The sequence below is a fragment of the Lissotriton vulgaris genome, chromosome 1_1 (assembly GCF_964263255.1).
Source record: "Lissotriton vulgaris chromosome 1_1, aLisVul1.2, whole genome shotgun sequence".
In the NCBI taxonomy this organism is placed as follows: domain Eukaryota; kingdom Metazoa; phylum Chordata; class Amphibia; order Caudata; family Salamandridae; genus Lissotriton; species Lissotriton vulgaris.
In genome coordinates, this window is record NC_141685.1 from 1,697,185,384 (window position 1) to 1,697,204,549 (window position 19,166).

At 45.9% G+C, this 19,166-nt stretch overlaps 1 protein-coding gene across 1 annotated transcript in view; it reads left to right on the forward strand.

The window, feature by feature from the left end:
- Window positions 1–398: 398 nt before the first annotated feature.
- Window positions 399–19,166, forward strand: part of FBH1 (F-box DNA helicase 1) — a 618,156-nt gene continuing 599,388 nt past the window's right edge. The window contains exon 1 of the mRNA XM_086918941.1: window positions 399–491. Coding sequence (XP_086775067.1) covers window positions 455–491 — 37 coding nt within the window. The 5' untranslated portion in view covers window positions 399–454. The remainder of the gene's footprint in view (window positions 492–19,166) is intronic.

Genomic DNA, 19,166 nt, shown 5'->3' on the forward strand with positions numbered 1-19,166 from the left:
ACAAAATATGAACCTTTGAACCAGCACACAGAGATGACAGAAATTAGCTTTAATAGTGTTACACCCTGTCTGCATGCTACATGGCAAACCTAAATCACAAGCAGGTATTCCCTCCCCCAACCCCCCAATTAAATGTTCATCTTTTTGTTAAAACTGAATTAAAATAGGATAGCAACCCTGATGTTTTGTAAATTAATTTTCTTCCACTTATTAAGATTGACAAAAAGTTAATTTGAATCGACTGCATTGAATTAATACCGTCATCTTGATTGTTGGTGCACCTCAGTAATTGGGAAAGGCCACGTACCAAGATGGCTGCCACGTTTACACATAGAATGAGTGGAGGCCCTGGGTAGATCACCTAGTAAGTCCTCTTTTTATGGCCATGGTTTGGAGATGGTGTACACAGGCAAAGAGAAAGTTGTTTGGGAAGTGGCGTGGACAGTACCAGCTGATGGAGAGAGTGAGACCAGACTGCGCACATGAACGTGGTAAGAAACGAGAAAATGAACAGTCGAGATACTGACAAACTTATGCCAATACCTCGAAAGATGTATGATCGAAATAAGTATTGTGCAACAGTTAGTTAAGCGCCGAGTATACGGAGTTAAAGCATAAGGAAACGTAGTTTGTGTCAGCTGCATGGAAGCCGCAGGAAACGAGCATCTTGTATATAACCAGGCATCAGAGGGGTTGTTCGGGAGCAGGTTTTTTCTGCTGCAGATTCTGATTCTCTGTGTTAAAAGGTGATGTGATCGCTAACAGGAATTACCCATTCGTACTTTCTGAAGCAGGAACAAAGTATATTTCTACTTTATACCTCCATGTTATGTGTTCTCATCCTTATCTAAAATTTGAGAACCATTTGGCCAAATACAGTACTGATAGACCACTTTGATCCACCCATTCAACGAGATTCTCAAAACGGTAAAGTTTACATAGATTCCAGAAACATGTAAGAATATAAATAAAAAAATGATGAAAGGGGCAAGTTCAAATGCATGTAACGTTTCCAGGTGACTTAACAAATTCAACTATGCAGCATGATCGCTGACACACTGATGTATAGTTTACCACGATTTAACACCTAATTCGTGCTTACCACTTAATGTTTCAACTTTTACTTCTTGTGCGTGATATGTAAGCCCTCTTTGATCTGGTTTCTGACCACTTGCTGTTCAAGCATTTCTATTTTTCTGGTGTTCTTTAACAACCTGACAACGCAGAAGCTCTATTCGTCCCCATCATCTTGAGGTAGGGAAGGGTTTATTGTGAGCAGGACGAGATTCAAAGATATCCAGTCTTGTGCCATTTTCACAAATAAAGAAGACGCTGCCAGTGCGAGGAAGGGTCGGAAATACCCTAAGACTACATTACAAGCCTACGCGAGGTCATGCGCTGTTAGCATGCTCGACCAGAAACACTGGTGGAGCTCAAAATCTTAGCCCCCTGGATTCCATGGATAAGGGAAATTGGCGTCCCCTCTCTTAAAGAAAACACGCATTAGAAATGCAATAGGTCTTGCATTTTTTTTTTTGTTGGAGCTATTGACTTTGTAAACGGCAATGTCTGAGCCTCGTTTTATGGAGTTGATGTTTGTAGTTTGAGAGGAATTATGTAGGTTGGATTGGAATTCTTAGTTTTGTGATTGTGTAGCATGACGTGAATGTGTGTAGTGTAAATATGTTGCATGGGTGCAGTGGAATTATGTGTCTAGTAAAAAAGTGGTGTTGAGTATAGTGGTATAGAATGGCACTGCATATATTGCTTTGAAATATAGTGGAGTGGACACAGACTGAGGACAAGTGGAAGAGTTCCTTGGACAACCGGCAGTAATGGAAACCAGCTAGTAGGTGTTGGAAGCCAGGTGGTTTGTCTGTCCCAGCCATGTGCACACTTATTGTGCGGAGAAGTGTGGCAGCCGTGATGCTTCAGTTTTATGCCAGCAGACGTGGGTAAACAAAGACAGTCACTCGACTATTTTCACAAGTATTTTAGCGATGAGTCTGTACACACAGGAATCACACCTTGATTACGTAATTTTACTTGTGCAAAATCGTGATGGCTGGGCTGTGAAAATACTATTTGTGGAAGATGTAAGCTGGCAATACATCTGATGAATTGATAAAGAAAAAACCCAAAGAAGACAATTGTTTTTTGGCAGCTTTCAGTGTGAAACTGAACATTATTTATACTTTCATGTTGCATGTGCAGCTCCATTGCTTGAATTGTAATTTAGGGTTCTTTTGAGGTCTTGTGAAAACCACCATTTGCAGCAGGGTGTCTGGTTTGGCACAACTATGCTGTAATTCAGGAGTAATCTTTATACTTGACCTCCTTACCCCGAGCATGACCGGTGAGCGGACACAGAAGCGTCAGGGTTAGGGGCGGGCCCCAGCAGCACGCCCTCAGCCTTCATTGTGTTATTGGGCCCTTTATGGCCTCTTAAACCCAAAGCAGCTCTGTGTTCTGCTTTGTCATAGACATGTGTATGGTATGCTCCTGCCATCAGCATGGCCAAGGAACGCCGTGGGCGTCTTTACACCCTGCTCTAGTGTGTCTGGTCCCTCCTTCAGACTGCGTCTAAGGCGAGGCCGGAGGAGACACTACATTTCTAGTGTGAGACTCCGCCTTGGCAGAGCCAACCAGGAGTCTGCATTGGCTCCGAGAGCCCAGCACTAGACAAGCCTTTAATAGAGGTAAATCAGCTAACAAAAATCATGAAAAAAATTAGGGTAACATTTTTAAATGGAAAGAAACATCAATTTTCAACATTTCTCATTGTCATAAAGTACATGCGATTATAGCACAGAATTGAGTGACATTAATATATATATATATATATATATCGTATTATTATTTATATGAACCATTCAAGAATAACCCATGCTATGATGACGTTCGCACAGGTTACCTAATATGTGTCAATTGTTCATGTTTTCTACGTATATAGTTTATGTTTTTAAATGTGAAGCAAGATTATTTAGTAGTAACCATCTGCAAGTGAGGTTTTTGTAGAGTGCATACCCGTAACGAAAACTACTTAAATGTGCTCTTAAACCGGATAGTTAAGGACAATGATTCTTAGTGACGTAAAGTGATGGTGGATCACACAGTTCGATCAAGTGGAGAACCCAGCGCAGGCGCGCAACGCCCATTGGGCTAAATGGGCTTCAGCCCCCCCCGTCGTCGTCTTCAGCCCGTGCGGCTGATTTACATGTACTATAAAACCGAAAGTAAGCAAACTGTTTTTCCCCCGTTTAATTTTTTTAAGGCTGCACATCGTAGCTTTTTTTATCAATGGGTGCTTTAGCATGGCATCTGAGAATTCGATTTTAATTACCACTTCCGAGAGGCCCAGTTTCAGCAAACCTCCCTGCCCCTCACTTTGTTTTCTTGGAGATGGGCTGCCACGGAGGCGCTATCCTTCCCTGAAGGCAGGGATTTCACCTAAGCAATTTTGATGTGCCGTGCAGCATGGGGTGGGAGTGGGAAGATGTGCACAGCAGGGGGATATGACTCCTGCAGGATTTCCTTTACAAAAGAAAAGTGTCACTGGCGCTGGCCATCCCTTTCCCCCTGCTGTGCACATCTTACAACTCCCAGCACCAAGAGTCCTGTAGTGTGTGCTTGGGTTTTGTGACTGACTTTTCAAGTGAGGCACTGCCTGCCCTCGGCATTTTGGACACTGCTTCTCGAGGAACATATCAACCTAATTTTTCTCAGCAGCCGTCCTTACTTATAGCCAGTCTGTACTTTGGAGCGTCGTTAGATTTGGTGCGCCTCATTTTGTTTTTGGTAGGACAAAAGGATGAGTGGCTGTGCCGGTAATCAAGCTTATGATGTGGCGAGTGACCTGCCGCTATGCGCACAGTACATCTCAGGTTTACACGCATGATCAGTTTCTAACTGAACACAATGAATGGGCGCGCCAAATGAGTGCTGCTCCTTGCATCCTATGGCCCCTTCATTGATTAGAAGTAGTTATTGGGGTGGAGAGGGGCTATGAATGTGCGTAAGCAGGAATATAGTGCCTAGTGGGTTTTGGCACTGTGACAGTGCTCGTGCTGGCTATGAAAGTAGCACATTGAGGTAGGGAGCATGGAGGCACCTACAGTTGGTGCCTGGAGTGGAGCTTCACTTGAAGCATGCTAAAGTGGCCCAACTTCTAATAGGAAGTCGCTAGCAGCCGTGTGTAAGGCAACTCTTTAATTTAATGCCCGACTAGTTCTTTCTATGATCAATCCGTTTTTATCATTTTTAACAAACTTGCCACTGAACTGCCTTACTTGGTTGGAAATAACACGTTCAGCCCTGGTACTCCACGATCCTTCCGCATCAATGGGTGTAGGTGTTTCGTTTCAGTTTCTGCACTCCAGTGCTCTAGGGTCATATGGTGAAGTGAGAGCAGAGATCCTGTGTTAAGAATGATGGCTGTGAAGTTGTGCGACACCTGGGGTGTCCTGAGCTTACACCACAAGTGTGATGGAGCTGATGGCCAGGGGCGCGTGGTTGGCCCCAGTTCAGCTGAGTGGGCTTGGGGCAGTGATACTACGGGTATCTGCCCCGAATCAGCTGAGTGGGCCGGACAGTGGTGCCATAGATGGGTGGTACTTGCATGTGATGCTGTTACAAAGAAGATTGTAGCCTCATTTCCAGCAAGGGGCCTTGAGATAGTGGTGCCCCTGGCATGTCTTTACAAGAGATGTGAAACAGAAGAAGGCCTCCTTATCTGCTGAGTGGCCCCGGCCAGTGGTGCCACGGGTGGAGGAGTCCCTGTCTGTGATGTCGATTGAAGAATATGGGGGCCATTTCTAATACATCCAGTCAACGGGTAGGTTGATCTTTCTAAATTAGTCTGCACGACTTTGACAACAGATGATGGCCAAATATGTCTACCACGTCCTAAGTTTGGATCGGTGGTATGTGTATTTCAGACAGGTTTCCAAGTTTATTTGTGGATTTTTTGTTTATTTACACGTTTTTCTTCGATTCATCATCTATCTCAATAAAGACCGATAAAACCTGCCAATCTTAAGCATTCACTGTGCTGTAATTCATGTGTTACGCCATCATAATACACATTTTAAGATGCCTCTTGCAAGTAACCGGCTGTTCTTTGTAAGAATTTCCTCCATCTGAAGCCAGGCCCCAATATGTTAAGTGATTTATAACACCAGGCCTGTACCCAGGCCATGGGGCTAGCTTAAGATAACTATTTTTTCTTAGTTTCATTTCATTATTTATTTACTATGCAAATAGGCATGTGTGGTCTCATTTTGGTATTTTCTTCATTCTATAGTATTATTTGACTATTTGTTAAACATGGACGTTCACTCGCTAGGAGCCTCTTGGCGCTATAGATATGAAACTGATAGCAGATTCAGCTTGGTGGAAGGAATTACAGTGTGAAAATACAGGTTTTTAGATGTTCCCGTTATTTCAGGTGGGATAGTGGTCTGAGTTTATTAAATGCAACTTCATTCTACTTATATTACCTTCCTTATGCATATATATACCTTCCATGTACTTATGCATCTTTGTATTTATTACTTTGCTTCTAATTCAGCATGTCCAATGCACTACCCTAGAGCTCACTCTATATCTCTCGCAATATATCCTCTAGCTCCCCTCTGACTCATCTCAAACCTCACTCTGCTACTCTCTTCAATGCACTGCCCTATTTCTAACCCCATACCTCTATCAATATATCCTCTACCTCCACGCTTTTGTTCATCCCAAGCCCCATACTCTTTGCTCCTCTAACCCTCCTTGCATAATCTCAAACCTCTTTTACTATTTAGATCTCCCAAACAAGCCTTTCTAAACCCTTTCCTCTGGCTCTTCCCACTCCACTTTACTCATCCCAAATCCCTCCTACTGCTATGAACCCCTCCAAAAAAAGAAATTCTAGACCCTTCCTTCTTCTATCCCGCCACTATTCCTTTTCAATACAAATAACAGATTAAAATCTCCACCTCTCAAATTACTTTAATATTTTACTATACTAATTCCCCACTAATCCTGTTTGGGTTCCGGAGTAGCGTGCTACCGCCAACAAGCGCTTCAACACCTCATCAGGGTTAGCAAGCGCTATATAAATGCAAACCTTTTCCCTCTTCTATCCCTCCACTATCCTTCTCAATCCAAATAACAAACTAACATATTCACCCCTCAAATTAATTTCGTATATCACTATACTAATTCATCACTAATTCTCTATGGGCTCCAGAGTAGTGTGCTACTGATCAAAAAAGCGCTCTGACGCCTCGTCAGTGGTAGTAAGCACTTAAAAATGCAATTACATTTGGAGCTGCACCAGCTGAAGAGGTGAGGATTGGAACTGTGTGACAGGGATATAATGACCAAGTTCTGTGTTTTTCGAAGTACACATTGCCTGGTATTTGACCTGCCTTTAGAAGAACAGCAAATGTAACACAATATTATCAAAATGTAAATGCTTTATCATTTCTCATGACCCTCTAAATTCCAACATGGTTATTTTGGGGGTGCTGCAGCACAGAAATCCCCACCCCTATTTCCACTGCCTATACATTAAAGCACCATGCTTTAATGACTTCACTGCCAATAAATAAATGTTAGTTAGTGCTATAGTTTGTAACACTGCAAATAGGCACATTGCAAAATTTGAAATTCCTTGTGTCTTTGAGGGGTGGATAAGTACATGACACGTGTCCAGAGTCCCTTTTTTGGGTGAATTACATCTTTGACCAGTCTTGGTTTTTCAGAGAGGAGCATGTTGTTCTGAGCTCTTTTGAACCTGTTTCGTGAGCATTTCATTAGAAAAAAGGGTGTCATTTCAACCATTTAAATAATATCATTGTGTGACAATATAATGCATTTGAGTGGCACTTTATTGCAAGATGAACAAATCCTTTGTCTGTTATTATATAAATGTTTGACATTACCCTCTGTTCTCCAATGTAATTCTTATAAAACTAATTATTGTCTAGTTTCGAATACAGAATTTGTCACTTCTTTTTCTCAGCTTGGCCTGAACATTACCCGATCCTGATTATCTGCCATTTTAGCCCCGCCCCATTGATTAAAATATTAGCCACGCCCCTTTGTTCGCCATGTTAGCCCCCCCCAAAGTTAAGACCTAGTTGCGCCCCTGAACCCAGGATTGCATATTGTACGGTCGTGAAACTGTAGTGAGATCCTTCTGTCTTCCATTTAATGCCAAAGGTCAGTGCTTTGTGCTCAGTTAGTCAACTAATGTTATTCGGGTAGTGTTTACATACATACATGCATACATACACACATACATACATGTGCGTGGTCATTAGATTTAAAGGTGTACGGTTTTGTTTGCAATGTTCCACAGACAGTGAAGATCAAACAGCGACACACAGGGCCCTGTGCCTGTCTGAAATCGCGCTGCTGGAGCGCACTCCGTGGAGGCTCTAAGAACTCCCCTTTTTGCTAATTATTTAATTGCGGTCTTTGAGATGTTGAGTTTCTTCTAAAATCACTTATTTTCACAAGTCAGCCTAGCCAGGAATGTTATTATCATAAAATAGTATCTCCCTGACTTGTATTCCTCTGCTGGCTCGCCTGGTTTGACAAACAGACCTATTTTAGGAGAGGCTCAATGACCGCAATTAAATAATTCACAGAATAAAGAGTTCATAGAGACCCCAAAGTGTGCTGCTCAGGTTACAGCGCTTAAAGGAGACTTGGGTAGTGTGCAAGAAGGCTTTACTGTTTTAAAAAAAAATTGCACATAAAAATCTGGGGTGGTGATATAGTCCACTGGGTCCGCCCAACTCTAAACTCTGGGGGTGGGGACAGAGGCGTCTCTAGGCTCATGGCGGCCCTGGGCAGGGAGCGTAGGTAGGGGACCCCGGAAGAGTGGGTCCGGGCGGGGCGGACCACGGAGGCCAGTGAAGAGAGGGGGTCAGGGTGTTTGGAAGAGGAACAGAGCCAGAGGCCACCAAATCCCTGCCAGGGGCCGCCACACAAATATGTATCCATCCTCAGAGGATTATTATATTAAGAATATATATTGGCGTGGGGGCCACTGGGGTTTGGAGGCCCTGTGCAGGTGCACAGCTTGCACATGCCTAAGGCCGCCCCTGGTGGGGAGGAATATATTATTCCTGTTCCCCGCGGTCCCTAAACCCCTGTCCAAAAATGTGAATGTTGCGCGCAGGGGTAAATTTGTTTTTTATGTGGTGCTTACCCGCGGGTATTTAAAGCTTGAAAGATGGAGAAGAGCATGAAAGGGCGAGACGTGCACACAGATCAGCTGTTGAGAGGAGAGATAGATTTAATGGCGAGTATAAGATGTCGATAGTGTCGAGGGAGTGATGAACATGGTCAGAAGGTCCGATGAGCCATATGTAACCTAGGAGAATGGAAGGGAATGGAGCTGAGCTGCAAAGGGACAAGCAATACAGTTTACAGGCCCACACTTCCCTTTCCTCGATCGTTCGTCCCTTGGAGAGGAGAAAACACGAACTTGAAGGAGGGCGACCACTCCCTGTCTGGATGGACTATCCCAGTCAGAGCCTGGATTGTTTCAGACAATACAGCAGTCGTGACCTCCAAGGAGGGACGACACACGTCCTCAGGGCTGCCGGCCGCACCCGGCACATTTCTTCCGTCATAGTTAGAACGTAGTTTGAAAGTTAAGGGTCATAGAGCACGATTCCCCGGATGGGCAGTGGTTATTCCGAGGCATTCACCTGTCTGAAACCTCTCTTGTTATTTCCAACTGCCTCTCACTATCCCCTTCCCGCAAGTGTGTTTGTGGCTTTTTAGGTACTTGGTTTGGCAGTGCAGCTATATATATATTGTAGGATTTCAAAACACATGGTGGGCCTTAGGTCCTTCTCGTTCAACCGTTGCTTCCCTCACACATAGTTCATGTTCATTACAGTTCATTAAAACCATTTCTTCTAATACCATAAAATACACCAAATTCAATAATTTTCGGGGCAAAATAGTGCCAGTTAATGCATTTAAGTGCAAACAAATATAAAATAATCTACATATGAAGCTCCTTAAAATTATTCAAACAAAAGGGCTCTAGAAAATAAAGATAAAATCGCAAGCAGTGAAGTCTATTAAAATAAGGACTGTTACGTAAAATGCATGGGATCATTGCCAGGGCACACTGTTTCTATGGCTCATACAAAAGAAAGCATTTGCACTGCAATAGGTCGCATGTGCGAGAGTTTAAGCTATTGGCATTGCAAGTGGCAATGCCTTTTATTTATGTTTTAAAACTAACACGTGAATAGTAGTCATTGTGATTTACAATGCCAATAGCTTCGCAAATGCGAGACCTATTGCATTGCAAATGCTTGTTAAACGCCGTCTGCAGCTTAAATGAAGACATACAAGATAGTGGCGTCTACCTGACTAGATACCCTGCAAGGTAAAGGGGGTGGGGGGCACAGAAACAAGCTGGCACCAGGATGTTATTCTGGCGTCCCGCAGTGTCTCTGAATGGTTCCCTTTCAATTGGGACAAGAAGAAGTGTCCATCTCCCCTAGGCCTCCAGACACCATCCCTGGGAGGGCCGAGGGGCCCCTCCCATGGACCCTAATTGCAAGGAGACACCTTTCTTTCAGTTCGATCGTCAAGAAAACAAAAGGACACCCCACCGGTGGTGGTGGGTGGGGGCAGACTGGTAGGCTGATGATTTTGAGGCCCTAGGCATACATTTTTCTACCACCCCTCCCCAGATTCTTTCAATCCTATACACTTCTATAACGCTTTCTTTTTTTAGTACCCACAAAGCAATCGAAAAAGTCAACAATGTGGAGTTTGAGTCCTGCTGCTGTCAGGAGGGCCTTATTGATACCTTATCAATATACATGTGACGAAAGAAAGAACAACCATTGAGTTCCCCCTTAATTAACGCCCGGCCCTTCAAAAACATTGTTTGTCTGTTGCATAAAGAGCCCCATTTATTTGTTGCTCGGCCCAGTTTAGTGCAAAGTTTGTGACCGGTATTAATTTGGTAAATGTACGATTTACGACGAGGTCGCACTCTTGTGGGTGGTTCAGACTGGAGAAAGGTTGAGACACGAGGAGACTCCTCAGTGGCGGAAAGAAAGTTCTTAGATATATAGCACAACTCCATTAGGCGGCATGAAACCACTGGCTGCGGTTGTCTTTAGGGAGCAAGTTTCTGGCAGAATTGATTGACTTGATGCTCCTGAACTGCGCTTACAATCACTGCGTCTCTGGGACAATATCATAAATAAATGAGGCGCCTCCCAGTTTGTCCCCTCCAACACGGGCTCTCATTTCACAGGGGGCGGGTATCATCTCTTTTACAACGATGTCTCCCACAAGGTGCTAGTATTGCATATTGCATTACAGTGACAAGTGAACATGGCAAACGGTGTCCCCTTCACGGATCCCCTGGCTCATATCTTCCTCACACAGGGGGGGGGGGGCGGAGTCTGGGGTGAGGGTAGGGGGTTGCAGCTGCTCAAATCAGGAGAATCTATGCATTCTATGGCTGATGGGCACGTGAGGTAGGAGCATTAACTCACAGTGATGAAAAACCTAGCCCCCTTCTCCCCCCGCAGCCGCAACATTTGGTGAGGGAGCCCTTAAAGGGCACTTAAACTGCCTGCTTCGCTGGTTTACAAAGACATTTGACCGCCTAAAAGGGGGGTGGGGGTGGGGGGAGAACCCCTGAGGGGCGTGCAGCCTGCAAGGCAGGTGAGCGTGCAGCCTGCAAGGCAGGTCAGCGTGGTGTTTCAACTGTGTGCAGCTCCGCCTTTCAACCGTTTATATTACTCGTATTGGGCCGTGCTGCTTTGGCTGAAACCAGCAGCTCTCACGAGTTCTCCGCACTAAATACACTCCCTTTCATGTGTTGTAGTATGGGTATGCCCATTCAGTAGTTTGATCAGAATTTTAAAGCCAAAAACCGGAACATTTCACAATAAATATAAGGACTACACTTTTACTTCAACCGAGCGCACACGACTGCGCTGACCACCATCCAATTTCAGAAAAGGCAGTGACAGCATAAATGAAATGCAATTTTAAAAGCCAGTATCATGCCTCTTAATTAAAGTGCTTTATTATAACAGTTGATAACCACCCCTGCTTTGGAAAACATTATAAGGCAACTCCCACCGTTTTCACTAGACCCTCTTTAAAAACCGGGACACGACCTAAATTTAACAAAAATTTACCGATACAGCTGGTGAAAAACCGGGACTGCCCTGGCAAATCCTGGCCACCCTTCCATTCAGTTTTATGTGGTCATTTTATTTGAAGTGTTACGTTTCATATGAGCGCTCCTAGGCAGGGCTTTAAGAGTGCCGGGTCCTGCCGTTGCTCAGCCCGGCCAGTTCTTAAACGCGAGTTCTGAGACGGGCACCTTTCGGTACCACCACTGCTCAAAGCCTTTGATGTAACCTCAGAGACTCGTTTTAGTTTTTTTTTACAGTCTCGTCGTTTCAGAATGGAAGCCTTTTCAATATTATAAACAACAAAGCCACAGTTTTTGCTTATTTATTTTATGCAACTAACAACCATTGACAAAGCTAATAGTCCCGGCTTGTTGTAGGCATAATGTTTCGTGTGGTATCATATATCTGGATGCAATGACAGAGACAGCAAAATACCGGTCGGGCAACACACTATACTAAAGACAGATTTTTAGTTTGTGTTTTAAACCAGGCCCTTAAATACACCGGCCACGCTCCTTTGAAAGTTTTTTTTTAATCCTATTTCTGCACCTAGGCTCTGGCGAATGGCAGAACGCTGTACCACGAAAGTAGAGTTCAAGAGGTGTATGTGACCTTTTGAACAATAGGTGGATGAAGTAAGGGGAGGGTGAGGCGATGTCTGCTTTGATACATTATCATTTCACTAAACAGCAGCTTGCAACTGTGCGCTCTTCTCTCTGAAAGGGAAAAGGAGGGGGGTGGCGTCTCAGCTTGGTAGTTTAAATCTGCTCCTGACAGAGAGGAGTGAAGCTGTGAAATAAAATAGTTTACAATAGCGTGGGCAGCCGACCATTTCAACGGCAGCACTAAAACGTGTACCTCTGCACTTCCACAGAACAGCACTTTAGCATGCAGATTCCTTCTTATTAGCGCCAAGAAACGGCATGGCTTTGACCACTACTCTTTACACCACTTCCCCAAAAACACAATCATTGTTCATTCCCAGCACTGCTTGGTAGACGGGAAGTGTGAAGGGCGGGGCTGTACTGTAGTTTCTGTTGCTCAGTTGAAGAAGTTTTTAGATAGGGCTTTTGTTTGTCTTGATTAGTGTTACAGGAAGGCTGAATGACGGCCAGATGCAGGATCTCATACTTCATTGTGGTATGTTGTGAGTTCTTCAGACTGGAGACATCCCAGTGAAACCTTACCTGAGAAATAATGCTTTTACACACATTCACTAAAACATGCCATCTTTCCCTTTATCCCACCCTTCTCATCAGAGGGAAAGGAGCATCTCCAGCACAAACATTTAAAATACAACCTTCCTGTGTAGTTGTCTCCTTTAATCGGATTATGCGAAGATGAACCCATATTTACTTACTGTATTTACCTGGTGGGTGATGATGGTGTATGCGAACGCTGGAGTCCTCTTGGGGTACAGTGCTATTGTAAAACAAGCATATAATGTTACCTTCTACAGTTTCCGCATGATATTTCAGAAAGCCTCTACAATATTCCTAAAAACCGTGCATGAAAAACCAGCCTTGACTTAAAACTTCTGATTGCCGACTTTCCTTTTTCTTTCAAATGACTTTTCCCTTCCATCCTCTACATGCCTCTGCTCGGAGTACAGCCCATTCTTTTATGTTCATATTTGCTTTCATTCCTATTATTGTATCTCTGTAAGTTGCCCACACCTTATTTCAAAGCTCTCAACCTCTCCTTTAAAAGTTATAACCCCTGCAACCCAGCAGTACCTAATCTTCCGTAGCTTGTCTATCAATCCCGCCAACCAATGCATGAAATTCCCAAACACTCATCTCCAACTAAAAGATCACACCTAATTTCCTACTAATGTAAACTACCACATGGACACTGGAATAAAGGCATGCAATGGTTCCTGTAGACTACAATACTAATCCCAATAACCAACAATAAATACAAAAAACACTAGCCATGTGACCTGGAGTAGCGTAAAGCACAACAATGCCTCACCAAGGCTAGTAAGTGCATATCTAATGCAATCACAATACAATATATAATCCACACTAAAACGAATATCCTAACACTTAGAAGTCAAGGCAGTGAATTGTTCATACAGACTGGCTAATAATAAACCCATTTACTGCTTGACACTCTTAAACTCGCAGAATACAAAACTGCTAAGGGTCATAGTCCACAGAAATAAACCACTGATTACCAGTCAATGAAGTGCGGAATTACTAAAGAGATCTGCCTTATGCCACTGGCCAACAAGGACTCTAACTTAGTCCACCACGGCAGTTCCCGACTAGCTACATACTATGGCCTCTTTTTGCCATCTCACAATGACAGTCGAATTTGGGATAATATTAACAAAGTGCAACACAACAGATCCCTCCATATTTCTCCCTTTTAACCTATACCTTCCCAGAACCGTATACTTTAAACAAAATATCTCAAAATGGACAATCCAGTGCAGTAATCGATTAAGTGGAATATGAACATAATAAAGAGCAAAAAGGGACTCCCAGCGCTGCTGAAAGTTTCCAGCTTACTGAAAACCATAAACTGCGCCCCTGTTTCTCACACTTCCTCATCCATCACTTTGCTATTGCTGGGTTTCACCAGAAGATAACCTCATCTCAGTATTTCTCATGCGTAGCACAGAAGCTCTCCCACGCAGGATCAAAACAAAGGCAACCCACTTCCAAACACCATGCAGGGTGCTTGTGTGCTACCAGTTTTGGCAAGTGCGTCAGCGCCCCACATAGGGCTAGTAAGCGCTATATAGATGTTGCAATTGGTGCCAGGCTTTGTGTCAATTATGCCCCATATTTCAAAACTTTCCTTTTACAGACCATTACAGAGTGAGCATTTAAATAGTTCAACTGCTAGTATTGAAAGCTTGGCAGCTAAATTCATATAACCGAGGTCCTTTGTAGAATTTTTTTTAACCAAATTGCTTTATCTCCTACTGCCTCACAATTCTTGTATACCAAAGCAGATAGCACCGAGCAAGCACTGGCAAAGCTGTGCAGTGGTTAAAATTATTTTTTAAGTTTAGTTTTATTGTAAGCATATGCTACAAAATAAAAAATAAAAAAAAGCATGCCCCTGCCTGACGGTGGCAGGTATGCGCTTGCAATAAAAAAGTAAAACTAAAATATAGATCAAATTTTGAACTGTTAGGTTGCCACATGTGTAATGCTCTTACAGCTTTCTTTCAACAAATACTTATAATGCGTCTTTCTAATTCCTCAGACAGCTTTTGTACAAATCGTCGACTAGAGACGGCCTGGGCTGGAAAGTGTGATATAGAGCTGAAATTAATCTTAATGTGGTAGTTATGTGCTCTCTGAAGTGTATATTTTCTGCTAATCGTTCCGTTGTCAAAATCAAAGTGAACAAATGGACCAAATGATGGACAGCATGCTGAAACAATGCAAACTTTCACCCCCAGTCACAAGGATCTGGGTTTAATCCATCGTTCTTTTGCTCACCAGTCACTCCAGTTTAAATCCAGCCATATGCTAATCAGGCTTGACCCGTCCCTCTTCCTCATGGGAACAGTCCAGCCCGGACTGCCAAGCTAGGTCCTCCCTGGACTGGAAACAAGCAGCAAGCATCCTGGGAACGTTTTCAGGACAGCACCCCTCAGCAGCCAGGCTAGCTTGAATCTAGTGGCGCAGTGAGCACGGTGGGGCAGATAACAAGCATTTACAATGCAATGGTTTTGCCTTTGTTAAAGTTAGAGCCATTGGCATTGCTCTTGACATTATTTTTATTTATGTTTTTTTAACATAAATAAATGGCATTGTCATTTACAATGCCACTAGCTTTATCTCTCGCAAATGACACACACAGAGCCCCCCCACACACACACCCACACAGAGCCCCCCACACACACAGCCACACAGAGCCCCCCACACACACAGCCACACAAAGCCCCCCACACACACAGCCACACAAAGCTTCCTACACACACAGCCACACAGAGCCCTCCACACACACCCACACAGCACAAGCAGGCAACAGGGGCACACGGAGACACAAGCAGGCAACAGGGGCACACGGAGGCACTAGCAGGCAACAGGGGCACACTGAGGCACAAGCAGGCAACAGGGGCACACGGAGGCACAAGCAGGCAACAGGGGCACACGGAGGCACAAGCAGGCAACGGGGCACACTGAGGCACAAGCAGGCAACAGGGGCACACGGAGGCACAAGCAGGCAACAGGGGCACAAGGAGGCACAAGCAGGCAACAGGGGCACATGGAGGCACAAGCAGGCAACAGGGGCACCAAAACGGAGACACAAGCAGGCAACAGGGGCACACGAGGCACAAGCAGGCAACAGGGTCACACGGAGGCACAAGCAGGCAACAGGGGCACACGGAGGCACAAGCAGGCAACAGGGGCACACGGAGGCACAAGCAGGCAACAGGGGCACACAGAGGCACAAGCAGGCAACAGGGGCACACGGAGGCACAAGCAGGCAACAGGGGCACACGGAGGCACAAGCAGGCAACAGGGGCACACGGAGGCACACACTCTGGAGCAGTCACATACACACACTCTGGAGCAGTCACATACACACACTCTGGAGCAGTCACATACACACACATTGGGGGAGTCACACACACACTCAAGAGCAGTCTCACACACACACACACACTTGAGCAGTCACACCCACACACACTCTGGAGCAGTCACGTACACACACACACTCTGGAGCAGTCACATACACACACACACACTGGAGCAGTCACATACACACTCTGGAGCAGTCACATACACACACACTGGAGCAGTCACATACACATACACACACACACACACACACACAACTTGGAGCAGTCACACACACACACACACACACACACTGGAGCAGTTGTGTGGCCCCCAGAGCTAATATCTTAATAACCTGCAATTTGCGGCAGGAACCCGCGGCACCTGAAGGATAACTGGATTTGTGTTAAGCGCCACACTTCTGACTGTGAAGAACAGCCATGCTGAGCTTCGAGTCCTCGACGTTTATAATCCTTTAAGCTGAAAAATATTTTTTTTTTTGGACACTGTCTGACAAATGACGCCCGTTTTTTCGATACAGATACCTACTGTGCCTGCACAACATGACGCCAAAGTAATATGCAAAGCAAAATATGTAAACAAAATTATTTTTTGTGTGCGAAGTATGAGTAGTGTTACTACAAAGGATACCACAACCTCTTGAAACTAGCAAAAGGCAGACCTAAGGTCAGTAGCTTGATATCTTTAATTACTTGTGTTGCTAAAATCGTCTGCAAGTTTTGCCAGTGGCCCAAATTGATATGTCCTCTTTTAGGCCAGTGCTACCTTCTAAGAAGGTTGCAGTTTGTCAGTATTAAGTATGGGCCTAAAAATGCCAACGTGCAAAGGGCTGTTGGTCAAGTTTGTCTTACGATATCATCAGTTTCCTAGTTTCATATCTATGTGCGTTCCAACTCACGTTTATTTCCTTTGCATTCTGGAATTTCTAGTTCCCCGGATCCCGTTATGAAAGTAGGACTACAAATCTCAGAATTCCAAGAAAAATTCTGGACTTGATTAAAACACACACACATGCTTGCGTGCACCTAGGAAACTTGAGAGCTCTGATACCGCAACAGGCGACCTCTTTGCAACTACTCAGTATATGCAGCAATGACTACCCGTGCTACCCTTAAAGTGGCAGAGCTGCCTGGCCATTCTTTTGTATACTTCTGCACATCCTAATCGCTGACCCGATTTCTTAGTGGCCAAGTGGCCCCATACTGTGCCGGTCTGGCCCCTCGGTTAGTCTGGCTGATCCAAAAGGCCGCCTGGAAAGGGTCAGCGTGTTGGTATACCGGGACTTAAAACCCAGCCCACAAGATAGGGTGGGAATGTAGTCGACACGGCTCGGTGCAGGGAACTCCCCGGACAGGGCTCCACCTCTCAGGCCTCCAGAGCAGCAGCCGGGAGCCCGGCCGGAGACGAGGAAGGCGGGGAGGACATGACGAGTGAAGGTAGGAGACAGGGGGAGAGAGGTTGGGGCAGGAAGGCAGGGGAAGAGAGGAGGGGAAAAAAAAACAAAAACAAATCGACTCACCTGCACCTTGCGACGGCGGCATGCTTGCGTGCACCTAGGAAACTTGAGAGCTCTGATACCGCAACAGGCGACCTCTTTGCAACTACTCAGTATATGCAGCAATGACTACCCGTGCTACCCTTAAAGTGGCAGAGCTGCCTGGCCATTCTTTTGTATACTTCTGCACATCCTAATCGCTGACCCGATTTCTTAGTGGCCAAGTGGCCCCATACTGTGCCGGTCTGGCCCCTCGGTTAGTCTGGCTGATCCAAAAGGCCGCCTGGAAAGGGTCAGCGTGTTGGTATACCGGGACTTAAAACCCAGCCCACAAGATAGGGTGGGAATGTAGTCGACACGGCTCGGTGCAGGGAACTCCCCGGACAGGGCTCCACCTCTCAGGCCTCCAGAGCAGCAGCCGGGAGCCCGGCCGGAGACGAGGAAGGCGGGGAGGACATGACGAGTGAAGGTAGGAGACAGGGGGAGAGAGGTTGGGGCAGGAAGGCAGGGGAAGAGAGGAGGGGAAAAAAAAAACAAAAACAAATCGACTCACCTGCACCTTGCGACGGCGGCATGCTTGCGTGCACCTAGGAAACTTGAGAGCTCTGATACCGCAACAGGCGACCTCTTTGCAACTACTCAGTATATGCAGCAATGACTACCCGTGCTACCCTTAAAGTGGCAGAGCTGCCTGGCCATTCTTTTGTATACTTCTGCACATCCTAATCGCTGACCCGATTTCTTAGTGGCCAAGTGGCCCCATACTGTGCCGGTCTGGCCCCTCGGTTAGTCTGGCTGATCCAAAAGGCCGCCTGGAAAGGGTCAGCGTGTTGGTATACCGGGACTTAAAACCCAGCCCACAAGATAGGGTGGGAATGTAGTCGACACGGCTCGGTGCAGGGAACTCCCCGGACAGGGCTCCACCTCTCAGGCCTCCAGAGCAGCAGCCGGGAGCCCGGCCGGAGACGAGGAAGGCGGGGAGGACATGACGAGTGAAGGTAGGAGACAGGGGGAGAGAGGTTGGGGCAGGAAGGCAGGGGAAGAGAGGAGGGGAAAAAAAAACAAAAACAAATCGACTCACCTGCACCTTGCGACGGCGGCACTTCTCCGGTCTCCCTCTTCGGCATGGGAGACCGGCAACGTCGACGGCGGCGGTTCCCTCCAGGCCACGGGAGCCCCGCGGGCGCCGCCATACTGCTTGCCGTCTTCCTTCTTCCCCCGGGCTGCGGGGGGCGGGCACTTCCGGCCGGCCGCGCTAGGATTGGCCGGCCGGCCAGTCACGGGGCGGGAAACGGGGGAGAAGAGACGCAGTAGTGCCGGCAATGCCGGACCAGACACGGGGGCGTTCCCGGCGTCCCGTGACGTCGGCAAAAGCCAAAGAATGTCGGGAACGCCCCCGTGTCTGGTCCGTTTACGGAGCCAGCCAATCAATGACGAGGGCCGAGCTAAAGCACACTACTGTTCTCATCAGGTTTTCGCCTGCGCGAAAAAGCTGCGCAGAAAGCGCAGCTTTCGCCAGGCAAAACCTAAAAATGTCTTGCTGTCTGAGATTACTGCTGAATTCCCCCCCCTTTTTTGCAGCGTTTTATATAGCGCAAACTTGACCCGAATCGGGTACCAGAGCGCTTTTCATAGTACCAGTTACTTTGCATGAAGACACACATTCATTTTTGTTAGGCACGGGGAAATTAAGTGATTTGCCCAGATTCACAGGATGTTCAGCGTCCTTGCCGAGACTCGATCCCAGTTCCCCAGATTCGAGGTCGACCGCCCTAGCCGTTAGACCAACTCCTGTTCCAAACTTCAGCCTGATTGACAGATCTCGACCTGTATACTCACATACTTATTTTATAGTAGTCAAACTAACCCGGAGATGGAGTTTTGAAGATTTAGAGCGTACAGCCCGTGCCGCTTCTAAATTGTTAAAACTTT